Source organism: Serinus canaria, chromosome 3 (genome assembly GCF_022539315.1).
Source record: "Serinus canaria isolate serCan28SL12 chromosome 3, serCan2020, whole genome shotgun sequence".
Classification (NCBI taxonomy): domain Eukaryota; kingdom Metazoa; phylum Chordata; class Aves; order Passeriformes; family Fringillidae; genus Serinus; species Serinus canaria.
The window spans coordinates 25796394-25810198 of record NC_066316.1 but is presented as its reverse complement, the minus strand read 5'-3'; the positions used below and the strand labels follow the sequence as shown (position 1 = coordinate 25810198).

Sequence of the window (13805 nt, the reverse complement as noted above, 5' to 3'; positions counted from 1 at the left end):
TTTATAATTGTAGTCTCGTTTAGAAATGCAAGTAGTAATTAACTTGAAATCGGCATTATACACCAGAATTTACATTCCTGCTGGGTTTGAAATGCTGTTTTAATAGCAGTTTGTTTTCCCTACATGAAATTACCTAAGGGTCTTTTGTGTTGTTTCATTGTAGATGCTATTAACATTCTAACGGAGATGAAAGAGAAGGATGTTCCTATCTCAGGCAGAACAGTTGCATCTTTTCTCCGCATTCTTAATGCTGCTGCCATGCGAGGTGAAGTTGAAACAGTGAATCGATTACATGATGCCATTGCAAACCTGGGGACGGTGCAAACTGCTGCCCTTCATGCCCCTCTGATTACAGTTCACCTTGAAAAGTAAGCTATGCTTGGGCTTCAGATGAACCAAGTTATGATATTTATATGTGTTCTATGACCTGTGTACGCAATTCACAGCTGCGCATACATGTCTGGAAGTGCTCACGCACGTGCAATTACTGAAGTGATCTTAGAGCAGTAATGAACAAATATGTTTTCTTCATTTAGCTAAGTCTCTTTTCATCAGCTAGACATCATGTCATGATCTCTGGGAACAGCAGCTGTGTTTTATGGGCACATCAGAGATGAAGTGGCTATATGTTGGAATATGCTTATGAATTAGTTTGTTCTAAAGTCTGTTTGACAAGATAGCTATTCAGAGCATGATAGGTGCAGTCTCAGCTCTTGTGCTGAAGTGGAACATGTTTTCACATCAAAACAGCATTATTTTGCTGTGCCTTCCAGTATATCTCAGGTGAGTTGCAGGGCGGTTGTTGAATACTGAAGTATTTTTAATTCATGTAATTCAGATAATTTGATATCATTGCCAGTAGGCTGCTGTGTTGCTGAATTTAAAATTCAAAGAAAATGCTGTGTGGTCTGTTATGTTTGAGGGGGTTTACCTATATATACTTGTAGTACCATTTATTAGGGAAAAGGAATTTTGTACAGGCATTCTGTTGGGAAGTATCTTTAATTCCATGTGCATTATTCCTTTGCTTAAGTTTTCATTATGACATGTAGGATATTTGAATTAACATGCATATGAATTTTATAATAATCTCCTTTTAAAATTAAGGCAAGAGTCACTTTTCCTTTACCATATGCAGAATCCTTTCATTATTCTTTTGTGTGTCACTTCTGTAGTTCCTGGATTTTCAACACTTGTAGCTAGAGTTTATGAATCAATTTCTTGACTTGTGGTTCATGTGAGCAAAATGCTATTGGCATAAATATAATATCTATGAAATAAATGAATTTTCATACTATCATATAAGTCAGCCATGTAGGGGCTTTAAGTTCTTCTAGGTATTCTGGATATGCAAGGTCTGTATAACATTTCTGTATTGAAAATTCTTGAGCAAGAGCTAACTCTTGGTAGATGTGTGCACATTCTCTTTTAAAAACAGTATTTTAGTAAGTGGTCAGCAGTTAAGAATATAGTGTACATATTCTCAGTCAGTGACTGCCTTGGTTGCATCACAAGCCAGGCAGATGTTTATGAAAGTAATTTAACTGCAATCATATGTAACTAATGTGTCGGAAGAATATCTGATATGCTTTGCAGTGCGCATAAGAGCAGCTGCATTTTGCATAATTGCTTTATGCACATTGACATGCAAGTTGTACCTGGTGCTACTTCAGCTCTTTTCACTTGAGATGTAGTGTATGATGGTGTAGATAAAGGTGTGATCATGTGCAGATGAAGAGGGGGACAGTAATGAGTGTTATTTTATTTTGATTACACTTTTTTTTTTTGACTATAAGTTTTGGAAAAGCTTTATAAAAAGTTGGAGTTTTTTTAATTAATAAAGGAAGTTTTGATGAAACTGGATTCATGAAGGAGAAAGTAGTTCCAGATTCTGGAATTGTATGGCTTGAAGTCATTGGTCCTCAACTGTAGAGGTGCCAATATAGTTCGTATATATAAATGAAAGTAAGCTAATTTCTTATGGATTTTTACCACCTTATGGGTGGAGAGACTGCATCTTCTCTGATGGTAGACAGAATTTTGATGGTTTTTTCTGCATAATTTGCTTAGGAGGAATAACTGCATTTTCACTGGGGTGTTTATTTTTTGGCAAGGGGGAGGTGTGTTTTGTGGTTTGTTTGTTTTTCTTAGATATGCTAAGAGTATTTTGAAAGTTATGAGTGACTGAAATAAGTGTTAGTCATTTATTTCAGTAGTAGTGCTTATTGTTTGCCATTCTACAGCTCCAGTATCATGCTGAAATGTTGTAATTTAGCTGCAGGTCATCAGCATGCCTCTGAAATAAGCTCTGGGGTATTTTAAAATGTTCCACAGTAGTGGTTGTACTAGTGTTTTTGTTTTCTTAATTTATTTCAAACTTTTTAATTGCTTGTAAAGGAATATGTGATTCACTTTTGAAGATTTCAACAATTAGAGGTATAAAATGTTTTCATCCACCCCTTTCTTTCAGTCCTGAATATTCCTAAGTTCTTATTAAGTCGTAGTGCAACTTAAAAGTTTTTAACAGAGCATGGAAAAGAAAAAAAATGTTGGTGGTGGATAGCATAACTTTACAAAAGCCAGCATTATAGTAGAATAGACATTTTGCCTTTAATATTCTTGGAAGAATTTCACTGAAGTAACTAGAGAAAGTTCCTTACTCAATGTCAGAAAAAACTGCAAGGTAAGCATGGGTTCTATCTCCCTGCATTAAATTTTCTGATTTTTATTTATGACCTTGAATTTCTCAAGATGGGAAAATCACATTAAAAATTGAGACAGTCCATGTGGTCTTGGTCTGTCATATAATGTGATAAACCTTCCTTAGACTGTGGAGAGAAACCTGCAGGTATATGAAGAACTTGTACTTTGCCTTAAAATATGTCTTACTTTTGAACCGGTTCTTCCACCTGCTGATAATTAGAAAAACTTGTGATACCTACATCAGGTAAAAATTACTAAGATTTTTAAGGATTGTGGTTTTGGTTTAAGTTCTCTACAAACTCACCTTTGAGAGAAGAAACAAAAAAAAAATCTTCATGTTTGAAATTTACTAATTCTTGATATAAGAAATGCTCTCAAGCAGAGGGAAGAAAATTTGCAGGTAAATGATGAAAGCATTATGTTACAGACCATATGAGTAAATTAGTTTGTAGTTTAAGTCAGGGAACACAAGCTGTTAATACTTGTATCTTAAATGATAAAAAGATGGATTGTTTTTCTTTTAAAATGGTGAATGTATTTTAATACAGCATTGTCCATTAGAGCTTGGTGTGCTCATTTGTCATTTATCTCATATAAACCCATTTTGATTAGTTTCTTATGTAGTAGACAGAGCATGAATGCAGTGCCTTGACAATTTTCCTTCTGTTGTTTTCACGGAGTTAAAATCACCTGTGATTCTTTTTGAGATCACTCTGCAGCACTTACAAGTGATTTGACTTTTATATACACTTGTAAAAACAGGCATCTTTGTAAATTAAGTGGTATTTTTAGCGGGGGACTCATGTCTCTTGTGGGGAGAGGTTTTTTTCCCAATTTTTTTAGCAGCTTTGTTTCAAATATTGTATTGAAACTCCTTATGTGTTGCAATGAAATTAGGGATGTTTGGCTCTCTTACTCCATTATTGCAATTAGGAATTTAGCATCATCAGTGCCAAAGGACAGAAGTGTCTCATTTGCCCTATGGGGACAGGACAGTGATAAGATGATTTTTCGTCAAGGATCATTGGGTCGTAATTAAGTTACATTCATGGCTATTGCTTTTTGAAGGATGATTGGTAAATGACAGGCTTCATGTGCTTGCTATGGACAGTGTTCACTAGGGTTTTTTCTCCCTCTGTCAGAAAATCCTGTTGAGTCTGATAATGTAAATGTGGCATTTTATTCTGAACAAAAGAGCAGGGAAATGAGCTATCTTGTCTAATCATTCAGTTGTTTAACACCGACTTCCAGTTTAGACTCAATTGGCTGGAAAGCACTTGACATGTGAAGTTAGTGCTGTTCGGAACGCATGTTTGAGTAAATTTTAAAGTAAGTGACAGCTAAATTGTACCTAGGGAAATTACAAAGCCTTCAACACAGTTAATTTTTTGGGGAGGATTAGTTGTAATTGCAACACCAGTCTCCTTGAAGATTCCTTAGTACAGCAAATGAACAGAAACACATTTAGCTCTTTCAAGAGCCTGTTCTCTTTTTACAGAATAATTTTTGTAAAGCTGATTGTACCTTGCTGAATTGACTTCCCTCTACACTAACATCTGCTTCAGATTTATAGAGAGGGATTTGTTTTACCAGGCTACCCTCCACCCCCACCCCAGAGAGTCCCTTTTTTCTTTTTACCTCTCTAGTGATTTCAGGTTTGAGAGCTTTTCAATCAGTAAACCCCTTAGGTAAATTGCCACTTCACTAAAGCTTTATGCATAATGTTGCAGCACTTCATTCCAATTAAAATCAATATTTGGAGTCTTATTTTTATCAGGCAGACTCTCTGGTTGGGAAAGTTGTTTATTACAAGTAAAAGGGTTAGATTTTACTACATTCTTTAAGCAAGAGGGGAGTGGCTTGTTGAAAGTGAGGGGGGCTGAATTATTGAGGATTGGTATAGCCAGTCCTGCCACAGTGTGTCCTGCAAACCTTCTACTACATGAGTAATTTTGGCCCTTCAGATAACTTTGTGTGATTAAAATTGCCCACACAAATATTTTGGAAGATTGGACCCATAATAGCTTGGACTTCGTAGCCATTCTAAACAGAAAAGAATAAAAAAACTTGGTGTCTTAACCTGAACTTCACTTCAGCTGGAAAATAATGCCAAAATAGGACTCTCCTGGGGCTGCATAAAAGCCTGTGGCTGAGGCTTCTTCTGTCATTCAAAAATAATAGTGTATCTTCTTTTTTAAAAGAGCAAGTTTCAAAGTGCCAGAAAAATTAATTGTTAAGTGGAACAGGTCTAGATAATATTTGTGAGTGAGTTAAAGCTGTAGTATCTGGTCAACTCAAAATGAAGCATGGATCATCTGTGTTCATGCTTTAAATACTGTTTATTCCAAACTGATGCTGGAAATATGATTTTTCCAACATGGCTTTGAATATGTGGACTTTTTTTTCCCTTTTTGACTAGAACCATATTAATTAAATAATAGTTTTAGACAAGGCTTTTAATGTCTTAGAGGAGTAAGTATCCTTTGGGAGGATAAAAGGGTGTTTGACATGCATAACTTCTTACAGAAAGACTCCCAAATAGTTTCAAATGTACAGCTGTTTGTTCGTTTAAAATCATTATGTCTAAATAGCATTTTCTTAAAATGTAGAAATTCTCTTTTGTACAGCTCTTTTTATTATAATTGTTTCAAGAAACACATTAAAATGTTATGTCTGCTTGAAATTTGAAGCCTACAGTGAGTCCCTTATTTTTCATTTTCTAAAAGGACTGTAAAAACTGCTCACAAAAGTAGCTGCTGGTACTTACTTGGAATTAACTGCAGTTTGTGACAGTTTAAAAATACTGCAGATTGCTAAATCATAGAAGCTCAAGTACAGGCATAAGCTTGATCATTTTTTCTTTGCAGTAGTGGTACCAACAATTTATCAAGTCAGAACTTCTCTATGTTTTATTGTTTTATATTTGTCTTTGCCAGTTTTAGTATTTATATGTTCTATAAACCCCATTCTCTAGGAAACTGTGGATGACTGGTTGGTGGATTGAATGCAACTGAACAAATATATCTTTTAGTAGATTAAAAATAGTTGTACATCACTGTGTAAAATACATTACTCCTTAAATACAAACTTAGCCCTTTGAGCAGTAGGTCCCAGTAACAAGTACAATATTTCAATTTATTTTTGTCTCAGGTCTTTGCTGACTTTTTTTCTCTGCTTGTGCAGTATTAATGCCTTCAGAAGTATACATGTAGAGACTAAAAAAACTGTTAGTGCTACTGCTTGAATGACATTGCAATTATTCATTCATTTATTGATAGCTTTGACCTAAAAACAGTCACTTTAATCCTTTAGGAATACAGCTGAGACAATACTATAGCTGTTTGAGCATCAGTCTGAAAAGCTAGATTTATCACTGAAAACTTTAATTTGAATGTATAAATGTTGTTGTGCCTCCTTAGAAATTGAGTAGTTTTCTGTAAAACTGGGTTTTTTTTCTAATGTTAACTGAACTTGCATCTAAAGCAGGAGAAAAATACTGATTATATAAATCTTTATATCTGACTATGGTAACTACCATAGTATTTCGCTTTTATGACAGTAATCTAGCCTGCAACATCTACTTGCAGTTTTGAAATTAACCTGTAATTTAGTCTTCACCCCAAATGACAAAAATTCAAATGACTCCATGGGGTGCCAGAAGATGCACTGTAAACAGGGCTCAGTAAGGGGGATAAGGTAGAAATCCATCATCTAAGGTTCTTTTAAAGAATGCCAGTATTACTGAATAAAATTAATTCTTCTTCTGTGTTTTACTGTTAAAATTTTAAAAAATATTAGCCTAGATAATGATAGCAGTACATGGTAGTTTAGTTAGTTATTCTTTGAAAAAGCAAAATCTGTGCTGCACAAGAAACGCAGTGTGAGGAGAGGACATCTGAAATGGGCTTGTTTTAACATTAGTATCTTGATTTGTTAAGGTTTTGTTGATGAAAAATAACTTTTTCATCATGCTTGAGAATGTTGCTTCGGGAATGTTAAATCATTATTTCAAGTCAGCCTTTCAGCTGCTGTTGTTGAATGATTTTTTAAATTTTTTTTTTCCTTTGGTAACTTACATCACCCGTATCAAATAAGGCTCTTAAAATCTAAAATGCAGTCTTACTGACTGCCTGGCTACTTACATTTTGTGTGTGTGGTCTTGGTTTGTTGCAGCTTAAACCTTACCCTTCAAAGAATAACTTGACATATTGTGGTTGTCCTTGGTTGTTTCTGGTGGTTTTGCTTTGTTTTGTTTGGTTTTGTTTCAAGATTGGGTTGTAATCCTTTGGAAAAAAGGTCTGCAGCAGATTATTAATGTTACAGAATGGAAGGTTATTTTGTATTTGTTGTTACTGTGATTGTTTTTATGACTTCCAGTTTTGCATTTTAATTATGTATACTTCTGAAGGTGTTAATAGTGTGTACATAGGGGAAAACTCAGAGAAGGATTGAGGTACCATAAATGGAAATATTCTGTGTGTTACTTCTACTTGGTGCTCAGAGGCTCCTGACAAAATGCATTTAATGGCATCTTGTACACTTCCTTACCATTACAAGGATTTACACTAGTGCCATGTCTGATGTGGATAGGCCAGCATAAAACACATTTTGGTACCATGTTATATTGTTGAATTAACTGCAAAAATTGTATTTTTTAAAGTAGGAAATATCTGTTGGATTCTGATTTTCATATAGAATGGAATAATGCTATAGCCCTTCCATTGCGATTGAGTGGACATTAACAGATGATTTACAGGGACTCTGTTAAGGTGTAAAACCAGTGGAAAGCAATCTAATGAGCTGTGGTTATCTTAACTCTGGTGATCTCTACTGAAACAGAATATTGTGGAATAATTGAAAATGCCTAAGCATAGACAGAGAGGTAATAGAGTGTACATGGTATTACTTAAAAATGAGAAAAATAAAGCTGTTAAACACTTAAGTGAATTTTCCATGAAGTTTGGGTTTTGTCAAGATAGGATGTAGCATAACTTAAGAATATTGCTCAAAAATTAAGTGCATCTGATGCTGAGGAACATTCACACCTTTGGCTAATTTGTAGTAAACAGTGGTCATGGAGTCAAAAACAACAAGACTTGAGGGGGGAATAAAGTTGGATTACAGACTGCTAAATGAATTTTCTGTGAAATTTTAAAGATTAAAAGTGCTTTCTGCATGAATTGCTCCTGCTCAGAATGTTTTTATTCTTATTTTGTTTCATTCCACAGGGATGACATGCCTGCAGCTCTGGAAGCTTTAATCAGCTGTTACAAGAAGTATGGTAAAATTCTTCAACTTCATAACATCTGCTGTAAACTGGTAGAAAAAGGAGATGCTGATCTTCTGCAAAAGGGTTAGTTGCATGTAGTCAAATGCTGTCTACTAATATGAAGTGTTTTCTGGGGGCTTTTCTTTCAGAATTTGTAAATAGTTTCTTTCAAGTGAAAGAAAAAAAAAGTTTGTCTTTATGTATTAACTTCAAAGTACTAATATGATGCCTGCATTCTTCAGATTAAAAAATTGATTGCAATTTTAAATATGGAACAGTTTGTATAATACATCATTGAGCTCTCCAAGATTAGTGCTAATACTTGTTCTAGCTATGTATGTTACTATTAAGAAACAAATTAATAGTAACACATCACAGTAACAAAACAATACATCTGTTTTTCAAATAGCTGTGCAGTTCACAAACCATATATCCTCACTTTCTATGAGGAGAGCATGCCAATATAGTCTATTTTGTTGAATATAGTTCAAAATGTAGTGCAGAAAAACATTTTAAATATACTCAGCCACAAAGCTACAACAAATTGTGTCGTATGTTATAATCATTCTGTTTGTTTCAAAATTATCCCCCTATAGCTGAGGCTTGGAAAATATTGGTGTTAGGAATGTCTGACATAAAAATTGAAATGCTTCAATATATTGAGTAAATTAATGAGTTTTATTCTGTCTTTAGTTTCAGATTTTATAAGCAGAGAATATGGTGACATGATGGCTCTTTACGATCTCTTCTTTGCCTTCTTGCAAACAGGAAAATACAAAGAGGCCAAGAAGGTCATCGAGGTGGGATTTTAACTATAGTACTCTAATCGTACAGCTATTTAGACTCTTAATTAGAAACATTTAAAGTTTTTAACCTTTAATTAGTCTTGTTCTGATTCACATTAATAGAATGCAATCCCAGTAATAAAAAACCCTCGGCTGGCTTTATTTTGTATAATTACAGTTCAGAAGAGAGACAGTCGTCTTGTACATTGAAATTGTTTCCTCACTTTTTCAAATTTGCTCTTATATATCAAAATGATATTTGCATATTAAATATCGGATTGTGGAACAATTAAATTAAACTGGCATTCCTGGGTGTAAAGTTGCTAATCCTCTTTCCGAAGGAATTCTTTGTTCTTAAAAGCACTGGAATTTAATTTGCTGCAGACCATGCTCAGATTTATTTGTAATGCTTGTCTACAAGTTAATCAGCCAAACAAGTGCTGTCTGCTACTGTTTGGCATTTAATTTAGCATTTCTTCTCTCTCTCCCTTTTTCAGGATAGTAAGCAGCTTATAGGAAGTGGTAGGTGACAAACTTGGTCTATTTAGGATTAGTATATTTTATCTAGACTTGATTGAAATTGTGCTTACTGAAATTGATAAGTCAAAGGGGCAGCTGCAGAGCCTGCCCAGATTGTGATTATTTTTTCTTCTTAACACTGTTGTATGTTTTTAAAATGCTGCATAAGTTTTTCACTTAATGTATGGGAGGAGGCATCTTGCAGAAAAAGTAATAGTTTGTCCTCAGCATTTTTGTGTTATGCACACACACAACTCTAACCTAAATTTTGGGGTTTTTTTTTCCTTCCTGAGACAAAGAATGCTTTTTCTCCTAGTTCTCCTTAGAGTATCTGAAAAGCCAGCTGTCTCTGCTTGAATTGTCTAATGGAATTTTTGCATTTAAAAAATCTTAACTGAAGGTCTGTGTGTTTGTCTGTGGTAGAACAATACTGTCCTGCTGTGGGGTGTGTGGATATTGCTAAGCACCGTGTTGAAACATTGGTATTTTTGTTCTGAGAGGGTGTTTTGGAGCTCAAATCTTACAATACAGAAGAACAGAAATATCAGTGTCTGACAGCAGGTGACACTGAGGAGTTGAGTTCTTTTTACAGTGATTAAAGCATATAGCAGGTGAAAGTATGAAATCTCAGATTTGGAAGTAAAATTAAAGCTAAATGAGCTAATGTTACGTCATGTGATTTAGCAGCTCTTTCTTTCATATTGGCATTTAATTTCCTGGAATTTCTATTGGGGTCTGGAGCTCAGCAATTGTGAATAGGATAATAAGCAAGTTATCAAATTGTTGGGGCGCTGAAACTCTTGTCATTTTCTTAAAGCTTGCCAGATTCTCTCTGCAGGTATTCAGTATTTGGTGATTGATCATGAGTTACTAATAACCACAAATATTTAGGCATCTAGAGATCAAATGGAAGTTTTCCTGCCTTTTATGCTAGTTAAAGTATTTTTATCTAACTTCTATGAAGTATTAATTGGAGCTTTGTTTATGCTGTGGAGAAGAGCTGGTTTCAATTACATAATTTTTAATAGGGAATTTTCTAGGAATACTATGGATGTATATTACTAGTGGAAAAAGTGTCACAAAATCAATTACTATATGGTGCATAATATTTTAAATATCCTTTTCTTATGTCAAAATATGTTAAGTATTTTCAAAGAAATTGTTTCCAAAAGGGAGGACAGAAGCATTATTGTTGATATTTTGCTGAAGAAGAAAATAGTATGTATTTTTTAAAACATAAGCAAGTTCTATTTGCTTTTTGATTTGTTGGGAAGTGAAAGTCTTATTCAGTATAATGTGAAATGGTGTGTGTGTGTGTGTATGTAATATGTATATATTTATAAATATGTGTGTGTGTGTGTGTGGTGTATATATGTGTGTGTGTATATATATATATATATATATGAGGTGTAGGTGTATTCTTTTCTCTAGTCCAGTGGGTTTTGTGACTAAATTACTTCTCTTGATGGTCATCTCAGATTATTTTTCTATCTTCTTTGCTTGTGAAATAATACTCAGTGAAGGAGATTAGTTGGTGCTGCTTTCTCTTTTAGATGCTGTTGCATGTACCTTTAGGCATATGCTTTAATTAAGTATTGCTGGTTATGATGGTCAGTTAATTTTAGTGATTTGAAAATATCTATGGAATTAATAAAGAGTGTCTAAAAGGATAGTAATAATCTGGAAAGAAAACTCTTTAAGAGCTAAGGAAATTACCACTGTGAAGGTTAATGGTTGCTTAAATGGGATTTTTACTCATTGGAGACCACTGCCTCTGCTTGCTCTTGCTATTTTTAGAAATTACACATATACTAGATGCTTATATGAAACTCAATGACAAGTGCTGCTTTGAAAAACTTGGAACTCAAAGCCCCAGGAATGAAAAAAATAACTCTTAAATCTGAAATCTTTGGTAAAATGAAAGTGGGTGACAATACTGGGAAAGGACAAAGGGTAAGATTTGAGTGAGATTATAAAAATCAGGTAAGACTTGTGTACATTGCATTATCTGGCCACAAATGTGTTGAGAATGGATATATATGCAAGATCATGTTATGGGAAATAGCGAGAAAGCTGAAAGCTCTGGGCCTTATCTGCTTGGTGGAATAAAAGCAAGACTAACCAGAGAATAAGAGTGTGAGAAGCAGTGAAAGGTAAATACAAAGGAGATGAGGCAGAGAATTTGTCTGACCCATGCTAGAACAGCTAGACTGAAGCATGTAGTAGTCTCTCCTGAGGCAATGGTGACTGGAAGAGGAGCTTCTGGGGGAAAAGCTGTTCCTGAGGCATCATGGGGGTTTGTGTGACAAGGTAACAGTTTGCAGTATTGTTGAACTGCCTTCTTAAGCACTTGAAGGTCTTGTTCTCAGAGACAATAGCTACAGATAAGGTAGCCTTGGCTGCTCTGTAAAGTGTAAGTCTATTTTATTCTAGATGTGCCTGGAGATTCCTGAGCCCCCAAAGTTGTGCTGGTAGGTGATGTTTTGCTTTACCCTGAAAAAAAGTTCTACCAATGGGTACATCCAGACATGATTTAGTCTTCTTAACTGCACCTCAACTGGTGAGTTAGCTTTTGTCTTTAGTCCTTCAAAGATGATCGTGTCAAAACAAAGTTGGCACATCTCTCTTCTTGCCCCTTACCACAAGGTCACATACTAGCTTGCTTTCCCTTGGATTGGCACAGCATGACTTCTGTGTCATCAAATCTAGCTCTGGATACTTAGGATTTTTTCCCTTACTTAGAAAGGCAGCTTAATTGCCTTTTGTCCTTGAATTTTGTTTTTCATAAAGAAAAAAGGAAGAAAATTAGGTCAGTATGTTTTGCTTTTAACTAAACTAAACTACATTAGAACTAATGTAGGCTAAAAGAAAAATGTGAATTTTCAATAAATAGGATTAGAGGGAAAATACATTTTAAAAAATACTTCATCTGTCCACTGAAATATTTTTCTATTTCAAAAATATTTAATCACATCTCCCCCTGCAAAGAGGTCTTACATAATTATGTGGAGAAAATCTAGAAGAATTGTTTGCCCGTATGGTCTTCTAAGTCTGGTATATAAAAGGTAAAAGAATATTTTAGAGCCTAGTCTACCAGATCTCTCAACTTACCTGGTGCCTGGACTGGACAGTTAAAAGTCCCTTCTGTTTACTCAGCTGTTGATTGCCACTTTATTAAGCAGGTGCTTAAGATCTCTACTAATGGGAAGGTCATCCAGAAGTGTAGAGTGAAAAAGGGAATGTTACACCACCTTGGAGGAATTTATTTATTCTCCTTTTCACCTGTTACCCTGTTTGTTTTTATGCTGCTTGGAGGTTTACATATTTTACCACTTACAGTAGTTAAAATATAATTGATGTCTGCCATTTTGGTTGGATTTAATATTTTGGTCATCTCTGAATCTTTCACCAGGATCTCATAATTTGCAGTTGTTTTTCATTCATGATGACTGAATATTTCTAGACCCACCCCTTTTTCTTCATTTACTCATGCTAAATGCAGCTATTTAAATACCACTGAATCAGTGTGTAATGCAGCCCATGTCCACTCTTGGCTTTTTCTGAAAAGGTTTGTATCTCTTTCAGTACTGTAACAGTTCTGCAGCAGAGGGTCCAGCAAAGCCCATCTATGAATCTGCTTACTGAAAGTCTGAACCATGTTTTCATAAGCAGAAATTAACACTTCATTCCTGTGACTGAGCAGGCAAGGTATTAAACTGATGTTTAAACCATTTTTGCACAGTATCAATAAAATCATTGCACCTTAAATGAAGTTTCATTGTAAAGCAAAATATTTAACTGAATAAACCAAAACAAGCACCCTGTTCAGAATCATGAATCTTTTGCATTTTTAATTGGGAGCTTACAGATCCCTCTGATTGGAAGTAGGAGTTGTTAGCAGTGTTCCACTGTCTTCCTGTTGTTCCACAGTTACTTCTTGAAATCTTTCTAGATCGAATCACATGGGCTGTTAAAATAACAGCTGTTAATTTGCTCCTTCAATGAAAGAGTAAAAGCTCTCATTCCTGCTGTGGTTTGGTTTTGCTGGAAATGAAGGCAAAAAAGATTGGAATACAGGAAAGATCTCAGAACTGTGTTGCAGTGTTTTCTGGGAGAAGTTCAACCTATTTTGTTTCCACTAGAGGAGCCTTCATTGAAAATGGCCATGGATAGTGCATGGCTTCAGAAGTCTTTAAACTAAATTTTAACCAAGTGTGATACTATCTTCATCTACTCTCATTCTAAATATGTTGTTTATATTTAATAGTTGAATTTATCATACTGTATCCTATGTATCTTGAGACATTAGTATGAAGAATTCAGGATCAAATGGTTGTGAAATAGCTTAATGAAATGTGTTCCATTATAAAGAAATGTAAGTAAAGGCATTTGCTGCTGCTGTCTGGGACCTGATAAAAGAACTGGTTTGGGTGAGTTCAGTGTACAGGAATATATCTATCAACAGATGTCAAGGTAATTTAAGAGGTAAATAGATTTAAGCAAAGAATTGTGACATTCATTGTCAGCAG

General features: G+C 34.7%; 1 protein-coding gene across 1 annotated transcript in view; it reads left to right on the top strand.

Annotated features, from left to right (window-relative positions):
- LRPPRC (leucine rich pentatricopeptide repeat containing) overlaps positions 1–13805 on the top strand; it is an 87564-nt gene that overhangs the window by 41079 nt on the left and 32680 nt on the right. The window contains exons 24-26 of the mRNA XM_050971875.1: positions 164–368; positions 7932–8056; positions 8666–8772. Coding sequence (XP_050827832.1) covers positions 164–368; positions 7932–8056; positions 8666–8772 — 437 coding nt within the window. The remainder of the gene's footprint in view (positions 1–163; positions 369–7931; positions 8057–8665; positions 8773–13805) is intronic.